At 39.9% G+C, this 14,147-nt stretch overlaps 1 protein-coding gene across 5 annotated transcripts in view; it reads right to left on the reverse strand.

The window, feature by feature from the left end:
- The window catches only part of SGCG (sarcoglycan gamma), a 114,629-nt gene that overhangs the window by 18,109 nt on the left and 82,373 nt on the right, over positions 1-14,147 (reverse strand). For all 5 annotated transcript variants that reach the window (XM_037001921.2, XM_037001922.2, XM_073226923.1 and 2 more), the window contains exon 5: positions 7,809-7,928. In XM_037001921.2, the coding sequence (XP_036857816.2) occupies positions 7,809-7,928 (120 nt within the window). The remainder of the gene's footprint in view (positions 1-7,808; positions 7,929-14,147) is intronic.

A 14,147-nucleotide genomic window follows, 5' to 3' on the forward strand; every position in this document is an offset into this window, starting at 1 on the left:
AATTCAGTATGATTAAAAAATAACAATCGTCAAATATTCGGACATAGATAAACCCAAATAGAGCTGCTATCAAAATTAATGTGAATTCTTAAGTTCCTCATTAAAAGTCAGACTGGAATAAAAAAACTCCAGTTAAATGTCACTTATAAGAGAAACACAAGCAATTCAATAAGGGGAGAATTTATTTAGGTTGGAAGGGTACTTAAAGAGGCCAGATCACCAGAGGCCATCGATGCCCTCTTACAGAATCTTAGAGAAGTCACGCACAGGGAAGTGATGCTTGGATTTGATGGGACCATTCTGCCAGTAAAAGGCGAACGTTATACAGAAGAGGAGCAGAGCTGGAGCAGATACTATGGGACCAATCAGTTTCCCTGGAGCTACCCTACCTCCAGACTTCCCATGTAAGGTAATAAATGTCCTTACCGTTTACACCAGATTTAATTGGGTCTTTTGTTCCTTTCAGTTAAAGGTTGTTAACTGTTGGACCAGGTCATCAGCTGTCCCCAGAACTGCATCACAAGGTGTTCAGAGATCTCAAGTACTTGTTCAAAAAATATCATGATCTGTAAGCATCTCCAGATTTCTATCTTCATGTTATTTTAAGAGACCTGGACATGGCATCATTGTTTATGTTCATTTTCTTAGTTATTAAAATCTTATTCTCTGGGTCCTCTTCTGTTAGTGACATTGTGGCAACTCCAGCATTTTTACGTCATTGCTTTGCCTTCATGGAATCCTGCTCAGCTTCACAGAGAGGTGAAGAAATAAAACTAGCTTATTGCTAGATTTTGGCTTCCTCATTAGTGGTGGGAAATGGTGAACCATTAAAGGACCCAGATTTTCTTACTTAATGTTGGGGAATGGACCCAGCCAAGCCAATTGTTGACAAGGAACTAAAATATTTTCTGACAGAAGCAGGTTCTGGCAAAAGTATAGAATTAATTTTTTTAAGAAGATGTTTGATGCTCTTCCAATAATATGCTCTGAAAATGGGGTTAATAAAAATGGCAAGTTGACTTCACTCATTTGGTGACCAATTCTATTTTTTAGGGGGGAAAATGAGAATGCTTCAAGGTCCAGGTTGATTTCAAACTGAATCAATAAAATTTTTAAATATCCTCCATAACTTTGATTTAAAACAAACCTTCAGTTTCCTAGTTGACTGAATTCTATATGAAAGCTGCTTAAGAATTTTTAAAATGTCATTTTATTGAAATATAGTTGGCATATAACATTATGTAAATTTAAAGTGTACAGCATGTTAATTTGATACATTTACACATTGTAACATGATTGCCATTGTAGTGATAATTTTACCTTTATTATGTTACCTAATTGTCATTTTTTTTTAGTTGCAATAATGAAGTCCTAGTTGGTTAGCAGTTTTGATGATTATAATATTGTTGTCTGTATTCATTATACTGTGCGTTAAATCTCTAGGGCTTATTCACTACTAATTGCAAGTTTGCACCCTTCAACAATATCTGTCCTATATCCTTACCCACCATCCCCTTGTAACCACCATTTTACTGTTTTATGAGTTTTATGAGGCTTTTTTAGGTTCCACATATAAGTGATATTACATAGTACTTGTTTTTCTCTGATGTAATATGCTCAAGGTCCATCCATGTTGTCACAAATGGCAGGAAGTCAAGTCATGGCTGATAATATTCCATTGTAAAATAACACATTTTCTTTAACCATACATCCATTGATAGGCACTTATTTCCATATCCTGGTTACTGTAAATAATGCTCCAATAAACATGAGAGTGCATATATCTCTTCAATATCTTGATTTTATTTCCTTTGGATATATACACACAGAAGTGTAATTTCTGGATTATCCACTAGATTTATTTTTAAGTATTTGGAGAATCTCCATATTGTTTCCCATTAATTGGTTGAACCAATTTACATTCCCACCAACAGTGTATGCACAAGGGCTCTCTTTTTTCTACATCCCCCAACACCTGTTATCTCTTATCTATTTTGTGATAGCCATCCTAATGGGTGTGAGCTGATATCTCGTGTGGTTTTGACTTGCATGTCCAAGATAAGTTGATGATACTGACATTCTTCATGTACCTACTGGCCGTATTGGATATTTTCTTTGGAAATATGTCTATTTAATTCCTCTGCCCATTTTTAAATTGGATTGTTTGTTTCTTTGTTACTGAGTTGTATATGTTCTTTATATATTTTGGATATTAACCCCTTATTTTATAAATGGTTTGCAAAAATTTTATCAGATTCTGTAGGTTGCCTTTTCATTTTGTTAATTGTTTTCTTTTGTTACGGTTGTGCAGAAGCTTTTAAGTTTGATCTATTTCCATTTGCTGATTTTTGCTTTTGTTTGTGCTTTTGGTGTTGTGTCCAAAAAAAAAAAAAAAAAGATCATTGCTAAGACCAGTGTTGAGGAGTTTCATCCCTACGTTTTCTTCAAGGAGTTTTATGGTATCTGGTCTTATGTTCAAGCCTTCTACCCACTTCAAGTTAAATTTTATGAGTAGGGTAAGACAGATGTCAGATAAATTGGTCTGCCTGTGTTTATCCAGCTTTCCCAACACCATTTGTTGAGGAGATTATCCTTTCCCCTTCGGGTGTTCCTGGCTCCCTTGTCGAATATTAGCTGACTGTATACATGGGGGTTTAATTCTGGGCTGTTTATTCTGTTCCATCTGTCTATGAATCTACTTTTATGCCAGTGCCATACTGTTCTTATTACCGTAGCTTTGTGGTTTAGTTTGAAATCAGGAAGCATGACACCTCCAGCATCATTATTTTTCCTCAGGATTGCTTTGGCTATTTGAGGTGTTCTGTGGTTCCATATACATTTTAGGATTGTTTTTTTCTATTTCAGTGAAGAGTGCTATTGGTAATTGATGGGAATTATGTTGAATCTGTAGAAGTCTTTGGGTAATTTGCACATTTTCACAATTTAATTCTCTTAATCCACGAACACAGGATGTCTTCCTATTTGTTGTGTCTTTGATTTCTTTCAACAGTCTTATATCTTTTGTTGTACAGATCTTTGATTTCTTCAGTTAAATTTATTCCTATATTTTATTGTTTTTTGCTGTTACTGTGAATATGATAGTTTTCTTTATTTTTCAGATGTTGCATTATTAGTGTCTAGAAACAACTGATTTCTGTATGTTGATTTTATATCTTGAAACTTCACTGAAATTGTTGATTAGTTCTAACAGTGTTCTGGTTGAGTCTTTGGGGTTTTCTTTATGCAAGTCCCATTGTCTGCAAATGGAAGCTGCTTAAGAATTAGAGAGAGATTTCATCTTATTCCTTGAGTACTTAAGACAAAGACAATGGCAAGGCTTTATGAGTCAGGATTAAGACTCAGTACAAGTCAGGAATCTGGAGTGCACAACCTTAAGGAAAGAGCCGTTCAGTCCCTCATCTTACACTTCATGCTTGGTGTAGTTGTGCAAGGGACCAGAGGAGAGAAGACTGAAGCAAAGCATTTCATTCCCCTTCTTGGTCCTCAGAGTGAAGCTGGTCCTGTCTCTTCTCTGGTCATTCCTCCTTCCTGTCTGTTAACAGCTGCTGCTTTTGCTGATCCAAGAAACTCCAGAGGCTACTTGGAGTCAATCCATTTAAAATAGGACCAAATGTTTTTAGTTAGTATAGTGGACAAAAACTTTGATAGGAATTTATCTTTAACAATTAAAATATATAAAAATATTCTCAAAACCTAGTCACAATAATAAAAACTATGAAATCATGTGAAATAAACAAAGAATAAATCAAGTTTTGTCTTTTGGTGCAACTTTCTAACACAACTTAACTGCTTAAAACAACAGTGTGCATTTGTTGACTCATGTCTGTAGGTGAGAAGTCTCACCCAGTGGGCTTGTCTAGAACTTACGCTCAGGGTTTCACAAGGCCAATATCAAGATGTGAGTCAGGCAGGGCTCTTTCTGGTGGATGTGGGCAAGAATCTGCTTCTAAGCCCAGTCAGGTTGTTGGCAGAATACAGTAACTTGTGGTCTTAGGGGGGAGGTCCCCTTTTTCTTGCTGGGAACCTAGTGCCTCTGTAAGGTTCTAGAAGCTACCCTATTCCTTGTTGCATGGCCCTCTCCATCTTTAGATGGCAGCAGAGTAACAAATCCTTCTTGCACTTCAAATTTCTACTATCATCTAGAGAAAACTCTCTACTTAGAAAGAGCTCATGTGATTAGATTAGATGATGAAGATCTAATTTCCAGGCCATCTCCCAGGTGATCTCCCTTTTGTTATAGAAGTAACATAATCATGGGAGAGCTCTCATCATATTCACAGATACCGTCCACACTCAGCGGTCAGGGTATTTTAGAAGGGCAAAATTCACTGGGGATCATACTTAAAATTCTGCCTATCCCAGTGGCACAATATGGCATTGTTAACATAACATTTAACATTGGCTGTAAAGCCATAATAACACACAAATGGAGGGCACTGTCAGTCTTTCCAAGGGTGAATATGTTAATGTTATTATATTTAAAATTATTGCTTTTGAAGTACCTATCAGGACATCACCTCTGTTCATTTTCACTTTACATGCTGGCAAGTCTAACTTTCCACGTCTTCTTTTATTACTGGGTTGTCGGCAGTTCCAGTTTTTCCATATATCGCTTTTGACGTCCAGAAAATCTGCATCTTTTGCAAGACTTGAAATTTAATTTCACAATCAACTTGTATTTGCTTTGTTGAATTTGGTGCAATACCCTCTAACGAATGAGGGGCCAGTGAATAAGCATGTTGGAGCCATAGTGTGAGGCATGAAGGGGTCGAAGTCGCTCAAGGTCACATACCTACTCAAGGGTTTGGCTGTGACTGGAACTCGGTCTGGTTCTCTGCTCCTGTAGCCCTTGGCCCAAACACTGATTACAGTCCTTAGCAGACAGTCCCACAAACTAATGTATGTTTACACCTTTCCAGATAAAATGTAAACATCATGTAAAAGGAAGCATGTCTTAATTATTTTGTACTATAGGTATTTAGCTTAATTACTAGCAGATAGTAAATATTAAATAAAGGCTAAATGTTAAATGAATTCCAGAGAAGCAGTATAGGTTTAAGGTTGACCAGTGATTCTTAAGTAGAGGTGATTCTGCAACCCCCTCCTCACCCTGGAGACTTTTAACAATGTTTGGGGATGTTTTGGTTGTCATAACTTGGGCAAGAGGAATGCTACTGAATCCTGATAAACGTCAGGGATGCTGCTAACTGTCCTGCCCTGCACAGGCCGCCTCCCCGCAATCCACACCAACGACTTTACCCAGCCCTCAAGTGCCAACAATGGTAAGGCTGAGAAAACCTGAATTATATAAGATATAGACAGAGACCTTGCATAGAGAGAAAAAAGGAAAGCAAGTCACAATTGTGGAATTTCTTGCATTTTTTTAATCACAAAATTTAGGGAAGTTGAGAACAAATTAGAAAACTGAGAAGAGTTAAGGTGTGGGTCAAAACTGTACTGTTCATACACTCACCACTACTGGTTGCCCTGGAGAGAAACCGTCTTACTGGAATGGCGTAACGACAAGGAAGTATAAAGCAACTGCAGGTGGGGCGTATGCTCTAGTTAGGTTCACTGGAGAGGAGGAGTTTGGAAGAAATATGTGCCTCCAGACATGTATAAATGCTTATAAAAGAGAAGAAGCATGTGGCTTATTTTTTAAGAGGCTACCTTGGATGCACATGCCAGAGGAGGCATCTACGTGAGGCTGACGTGTGGCTTTGTGGCCCATGGCCCTGCGGCACTGGCAACACCTGAGAGCATGTAGGAACTGCAGATCCTCATGCCCCACTCCAGTCCTAGTGACTTAGAAACTCAGCACTGAACCCGGCAATGTGTATGTCAACAAGCCCTCCAGGTGTTCATTCTCATACATACACGCAGGCAATAAATCATATAGTTGCTTAGCAGTGTTTCTCACCAGTTCCACTAAAATTGACATCATGGCCTGGAAGAAGGATGGCTTGGGTTTGAAGCCATCTAACCTGTTTTATCAGACTGTTTTCTCTACACGCTTTTTTGCCCCGCAGCGCAGTAGTGTTCTAGCAGGACCTCTGCTGTCTTTTGTATACACTAGCCCACGTCATCCAGCAACACTAGTACTAGTACATTATCAATCCACTATTATAAAAGGAAACAGCTAGTAGAGATTGAGTAACTTGCCTGAGATCATCACAGTTAGTAATCACTGAGGTCCGAATGGAATCTGCAAAGCCCGAATTCCCTGACCAGTGACTAGACGATTCTGATGACCAAGGCACTCGGCAGCCTACTCATTCTTTTACTAGGCAATAGTCAGCTTCCTGTAATTAGGTGATGTCCTAGTGTCCTTTATTTTAGTAAGAAAACCAGGGATCCTACTGCCTTAGAGTATGCTGCAATGCAGGTTATAATTTGTATAGTTTGTTTTGTTAGGAATTATATATTACATAAAATTTTCTATTAAGGTTGAGTCTACATCTTAGGTCAGGGAACATTACTTCTTTTTCATCCATGAGTATTGGTGATGATGTGTGAGAGAATCAAGTTGCAACTGGTTTTCAGAATAGTACAGAAAATAGTACTAGGATGAATTTAATCAGTGTTTGCCTTTTGATGTAATATACAGAAGCTTGGCAAGTAAACTTAAAACATGTTCCTAAGATATTTTTCCATAAAATTTATTCTTTTCAGTCCTAAAAATGAGTCCATCAGAATCCCATCCAATCTTGATTTCAAATAAATTTTTTTGTGGAAATATAGGGACTTCAAATACCCATTATAATGGGAATAAGAAAAAATTGGGAAGAAGTTTCTTTTGCAACAGTCATATGGAAAACAGATATTTGAATATCATACAGATGGTAAAAGGAATTTATAAAGGTGTCTTTGCATTATACCAATCGGGAAGAGATAAAAGGTAATGATGTGGTGCAAGAAACGAGAGGGCAAAGTTTTGTGAGGAGGATTTCATTCTTCTAGGAGAGTGTCAAAGAATTTCAAAGGAAATGCCATGAAGAAAAGTCAACTGATTCAAACCACCTTTTTACCTGCCTGAAAGATTCCAGCATAACCTTGCAGAAAATACAATTTGCTTTTGCAGGAGTGTACTACATGGGGTGTTCTTTTTCTCAAGAGTTACTACAGATGAATGTTGAAGAAAAGGTGGTATGTATATGTACACAGATATATATACATAATGGAACATCAATCAGCCACAGAAAAGGAAATCTTGCTATTTGCAACAACATGGATGGAACTTGAGGGCATTATGCTAAGTGAAATAAGTCAGACCGAGAAATTCAAATGCTGTGTGAGCTCCCTGACATGTAGAATCTCAAAAACCAAAACTCCCCAAAATTCTGAACTCACAGGTACACAGAACAGATTGGTGGTGCTAGAGGTTGGGGTGGGAGGGTTGTGGGGGAAGTGGATGAAATGGGTGAAGGGGGTGAAAAGGTACAAACTTCCAGTTATAAAATAAGTAAGTCCTAGGGGATGTAGTGTGCAGTGTGCTCACTATCGCTAATAATACTGTATTGTACATTTGAAAGTCGCTAGAGAGATCTTAAAAGTTCTCATCACAATAAAAATTTGTAACTATGTGAGGTGACAGATGTTAACTAGAGTTATCGTGATTATTTTACAATATATATAAATATTAGATTTTATATCAAATGCATTTTATATCAATATATCAAATACATTGCATATATGAAATATACCAAATCATTAGGTTTTCAACCCGGAACTAATATAGTGTTATATCAATTATATCTCAATAAAGAAAAACCAGAGTTACTACATACCAGTTACTCGAAGTCTGTCTGTGCCGATCACAACTTCATTTTCATCAACAGTAAACAGTGGCTTGTCATCCTTGGAATTGATCTGAAACTGTTGACTTTGGACCTCTACCATTTTGGGACCTGAAGTATTAATGAGAACAGTTTATTATCAAGAGCTTACTGTGTGCAGCATTGTGAGAAACACACTCACTGGTCCAAATTCAGTAAGTGGACACGGAGACAAAGAGAACAGCAGAGTGAGTCTTTAATGACGGTCTTGCGAGATCGGGTGTCTGGTGGGCAGGCACACCTGGGGAGTTTGGAGCCAATAATTTATCTCCTAGTGCGCGAGTGCCTCCCCTGGTTCCTCATTGGCTGAGTACCACAGGGTTCACATTCTTTCCCAGATGTCGCCTAGGCCAGTTACATCTTTCCCTTACATTTGTCTTAAATCTTATTGGTAGATTAAAAAAACTCAAGCAGGTATAGCCAGGCCCTTATAAATTCCCACCCCAACTCTCAGCCTGAGCAGCTTCCACCACGTGGCCCTTTGTTAATACCTTACTGTTAAAATGTTCTAAACCTCCTGGTGGGAATAAATCCCATTTAGGTTTTATGCTGTTTTCTAACAGCATCAAAAATCTCTCTTTCTACACATGCTGTGTCATCCAGCAATTCCAAATTACTAAATAGTTCATCACCAATAGTTTTTTTTTACTCTGTGGTTAAACTTCTTAAATTCTTAGCCTCAATCTATCATACTATTAAAATTAATTTATGCCAAATATTAATAAATTTTATTAATTTTTTTCAGGAAACTTGCCAAAATAATATAATCCTTCTTCTTACATTGTTTAAATTTGTGTTCTTTTGTGTATTAACCCATTAAGGCTTGCATATTCAGAAACGTGAGGCTGGTGAGAGGCCATTTCATGAATGGCTCACCTTAAAGGCCAAATACCCCAGACGCTGAGCCATCCTCAGATTCTCTCCTCTGCCTTTATCCTCGGAGGAGGTCCCCACCTCTTACTCCTCGGAGCAAGCGGACATCACCGCTGCAAACGCCCTCGGGTTTCTGCCCTTTCCTTTCCCCGACGGCATCTGTATCTTCTTCACTCCTTTCTGTTTTATGACAGAAACATCATTTCCCCCCCTACAAGCTTAATTTCCTCACGTGAATTTTAGACTCATTGCCTCCCAACTCATTACTTCATTCAGTGTATGTTTAATGTGAGAAAATGAACAAACCCCAGGGCTCTGATTAATACACTCCTGTTTCCAGTGCTGCCCCCGCACAGGCTGTGTGGTGAGCAGAGGCAGGAAGAGAAAACCGAGGGGCTTCAGAAGAGGGTCACTGGAGGGACAGATGAAAGCCCTGCAGGCAAGGGCCACAGCAGCGCCGGGACAGCTGGCCCCCCGTCAGACAGAGCAGAATTCAAGTCCAGAGCATTCACATAACAGAAAGACAGTAATCCACAGCACAGACAGGATACTTACATGTGTGCTCAGGTATCACAGCAACCACTCTTAGGACACAGAAACTAAAGATAGGAGCACCCATAGAAAGAACACACTAATGAAAGTAGTCCGAACACACCACTTTGAGCAAGAGATCAAATGGACTAAAACGTAAGTGTTGGGGTGATGAGCTTGTTCTCCTCAGTTCTTGTCCCCATGGCAACAAAGAACTGAAGGGCAGACACATAGTTGTGAAGCAGAATGGAAGTCTTACTTGAATGCACTCTAAGGGACGAATGGGTTAGAGTCGGGTAGATAAAGGCAGGTTTACTGGAATGAAGCAGAGAGGAAGGAAAGGGAAGCCCACTGAACTGCTGCTCTGCACAGGGCACAGTCCTTTGCCAACTCTTACAGTCAGTGTCACCTGGCATCCAGGGTCTGCTTGAATCTGTAATGTGTGGGAACTAAGTCCTTATCATCTGTGGGTAAAACTGCAATATTTCCAGAATCTCTCACCTGATCTTAGTGCATCTGCATATCAGTAGGTGTTTCCAAGCGGTGGAGAGCGGTAGTCCATTTCCGTATCAGTAGGGAATTACAAGGGCGAGCAAGGGCATATCTGGACCAGAGAGGTGGGTGGGGTCCCTTCCTCTGCAGCCGGGTTGCAAGAGACGTGGGAGAGCAGAAATGGACGACTGCTTGTAGGCAATAAATAGGTTTCTCCCACTTTATTTCTCTCTTTGGCTAATTTTGATTTTAAAGGTATTTTTGCCCCGGAGTTACATCACCCCATGATTTAGGGGAGCCACAGAGCACTGGATAGAGTGAAAGTGTGTTCTGAGAATTTCCTAAAGGCAAAGAAAAGAGATTTTTAGGCAAGCAACTAAGGAGCATGATTGTATAGCTGTAGTCTGGGACACCCAGGTGCTGGGAATGGGCCAGCGCAGATCAGGGCTCTCAGCAGCCCCTCCCTACTAACCTGAAGCAGGACAGAGAGAGTGAAGACGTGTGCTTGAAGTCTGGAAAATATAATGGAATAACAGAGTGACAAGAAGAGCACAGAGACAAAATGTAATAAGCTGAGCTGTGAGAAGTCTTTTAAAAATACACAGTCCAGGAAGGGAGTGAGGGCAACCTCAGAGAAGAGCCCAGATTCTGTCCTTCAAGGAGTCTCAAGAATGGGATAAAGGTAAAGGGTTGGCGGGGGTGTAGGCTTGTCTGGAGGTCTCGTGATGTTTGTCTCTGGTGAGAGACGCTATGTCATTGTCTATAGCCAGCCCTCTAGGTGATGCTGTAGGACAAGCGTTTTGTTTCTCTCTGAGACAGTGACCACCCTCAAGTAGTGGAAACGCATCAGTGAAGACAAGTCACTGGCTAATTACCAAAGAATGTTAGGAGTCTAAGTGTCCGATTTTCTTTTGAAAGTGGAATCTTAGCCTTAAGATAAGTCTTTCCTGTTCTTGTTATGCTAATCTCGGCATATTTTAGGAAAATGAACCATGATGCTTGTCCCTGGTCTCTGCCCGGCCTCCCCTGCGTTAGCCGGGGCAAGCCTCCGGTCAGCCCAGACTCAGGGCGTGTGGGAGGAACTCCCACTGCAAAGGGGGTGAGTCCTTGCTAGGTCTCGGGCTTAATCTGATTAACTCCCCGAGTTGTTGGTGGGCTCCGCCCTCTTCTCATCCTGCTAATTTCTTTCTGCTTAACATAAGTAAGGAGATAGAGGATCTAAAAACTTAATAAGGCAAGTATTATGACATATATTAACATGAAACTCTGATAATAGGTACACATTCCTCTCAAGTGCCATGGCACATTCACAAAATCTAATCATAAATTAGATCACAAACAGCATCAGTAACTTTCATAAAGCGGAAAGGCCACGAACAAATACTCTCTGAGCGCAATGCAGTAGCATTAACGTTGGTTAACAGAAACAAAACAGAAATAAAAAAAAATCCCTTATTAAATAAACTTCTGACTAAAAGAGGGAAATACAAATTACAGACTAAAGAGAATAATGACACTGAAAACTGAAAACATAGTCCTTGAGAATCGATGGCATGCATGGAAAGCAATATCCCTAATGTATTATTTTCTGTCTGTCTTTCTAGCCATTGCAGCTGCTAATCTTTGTCTGCTCCTCCGACTTGGGCTTTTATGAACGTGTTCATTGTATTGAAAGTATCTTGTCTCTGGGTCCATTCGTGCTATTTCAATATATCTCATTTTGGGGGCTTTCCTGGGGCAGCATTGTGTTCATGCTTCAGTTGGAGGAAAATGCAGGCAGATTTTTTGGAAGTCATCCTGGATTAGAACCTGACTAGTTCTGAGGGTGGCAGTTTTGGCTTTCCACTCCTCTTTGAGCTCTCAGGCAAGATTCTTGGAAAGTTCTTGCTGTTCTTTGTGGAAGAACGGTGCATGTCAACACACCCACCCTCAGCAGCCTCCTGGCTTCGGATCTGGTACTTTCCCACCCATATTCATCATTTTCTTTCTCTTTCTCACCCTAGAATGTCTGCTCCTGAGCTGTACTCTTTAGCATTTAATTCCCCATATGCTTGCATTCTTGCTTCCATAGAGGCTTCTGTAGGATTATACCAGAATTTCTTCTGTTACATTCGAGGATTTAATGCTCAGGAGCTGAATCCAAGTTCTATCAGACATCATCAGTCTTACGTTTGTGTGTCCTACACTGGGGCAGATCTCGGAAGGCTCTCAGTCATAGCTAGCACACCCCGAGCTGTTACCTCTTTCATAGCACTGATTACTACTGTCATGACTTCCCTAGAGCTTTTGTTGATCATAAAATCATTGGCCTCTGTCCCGACCAATGGTGATGTGCTTGTGCAGCAAACAGAAGGATCTTTGTTACTTCTCTTTGAAGAGCCTACAGAAACCTCTGCATAAAGTGAGCAAAGTTAAGAAAGAAAGCCTGTGAATTCCTGCCAGTCTGGGTGCAAGGACCCTAAGCATCCTCCTCACCTCAAAGTCCTCCTTGGGGTACTCTTGGTGCTTTAGCAATTTTTCTGCACAACCTTGCGGATCTTTAATTCTGTAGACACTCAAAAGTCAAACCTCTCTTGCTATTGTTCTTCTGATTCTTGAGGACTTTCATAGCCTGCTGCAGCCTTGTGTTGTGTCGGGGACCTCTCTTCCCTGAGGTTCACTTGCACTAGAAGGTCCTTCGTCTTCAGAAGCTGAGTCTCCACCCTGTTTCTCCTGTTTCCCTGGGAAGGAATTCAGAGCAGCAAGTAACGTCTTGGTGACTTTAGAGAAATACAAAGTTAGGATAACTCTGACCGTTTGGCATTAATGTAAGTGTTTCTTCTGTTGAGTTCAGTCATTACACCCAAAGATATCTTGGCTAAGGTTGCATTGCTGTCTCTTAATAGGGCGTGCATTAAATTCTGCAATACTACATTCACTTTATTCTTGTGTTTTACATTTATATCCTTGATACCAGTCATGCTCTGAGTGTATAAGTCTTCTGCAGAAGCTTAGCATGTCAATGCGGAAGTTCAAAGAGCTAACAAACTCGGTGAATTGATGAGATTCTTCTCAGCTTTGTCAAATGTCATTCAAAGACCTGTATCTAAGACAGTGTGATTGCAGCACAGTGGTCCTTGTAGCACTCAGAAAAATGACTTAGATATCTGGGCGGCAGTGACCAAATTCTGCCATAAATGTCACCTGCTCCCCCACTGGGTCTGTTTGGTTGCAATCTGAAAATCTCTGCACTGGTGTGTAGGGATTAGACTGCAGTGGAAGTTCTAGAGGGAGAGGGGGGTAGTCCTGCTTGATCAGATGCTGCACCCAGCACAGGTTGCTGGGCGGTTTGGTGTTGTTTCCAGGACCCGGCCTGGCTCAGTTCTCACAAAACCCACACTGCCACACCCTGCCAAGCCATCTGAGTGCAGCTTGCTTATTTCTGGGTGTGTCTTATTTTTAAGCTAACCAGAATTGGTTTTTTTTTTTTTTGCTATTTGAAATCAACAGAAAATTAACTGCATTTATAACTAGTAAGGTTCCCATTGTTGTTGCTAATGATTTAATATCTGTTAGTTCAAGGATTTTAAATGTTAGGTATTGGTGCTTGTGTTTAAGTGTTTCCTGGAATTTAAGACTTTTGGTTTTGATTTCATTGGTTACCAATTCTTTCAGTAATTGCTTAGCAACAAACAATCATTCATATAATTTGACAGGATTAATTTGGCTAATTCACATAAATTACATTTTAATATCTAGGTTGGCTAAATTTAACTTTTCCGGGCTGGAATGTTTCGACTGTAGGAAGTCCTTTGCTGCAAACAATCTTGGATTTGTTGAGCTGAGTGCTACCCTCTGCTTCAGGTTTCTCAATATAGCAGAGGCTTTTCAACCTAAGTTGAATAGAAATCAGTGATTTTAACACTGTATCAGGACCAAGGTTAAAACCGAAGATTTGAAGTTAGCAGCTTACACTAAACTAATTTCAAAGGGAAACTTTTTTTAGTAAGCTCTTGGTGACAAAAATGGGAACCCTATTTGTGGTAACCAGGACAGTGCATGCCATCATTTAAGGTTATCTGATTAAAGCTAGGGAGGGCTGGCTGGCAGAAACACTCCTGGCTGAGAGAAGTGAGTCCCAGAGTCAGTCCTGGTGTGACTAGCATCTTTACTAACTAGGTCTGGGTTCTTGAAAAAATTAACTTTTTTGGTGCTTTCTTATCCATGAAATGGGAGACACACTTATATTATTGCTAACTCCCTGGGATGATATATGAAAATCCACATGCAACAAAGAATTAAATAAGGAAATGAGTATTTGTATTCATCATTTTTATAAGAATATAAAAGGAATTGTTTACTTTTGGAGCTCTCAAGACATAATAACATATTCTTTATGTGTTAGTAATTACCTGA

Source organism: Manis javanica, chromosome 1 (genome assembly GCF_040802235.1).
Source record: "Manis javanica isolate MJ-LG chromosome 1, MJ_LKY, whole genome shotgun sequence".
Lineage (NCBI taxonomy): Eukaryota > Metazoa > Chordata > Mammalia > Pholidota > Manidae > Manis > Manis javanica.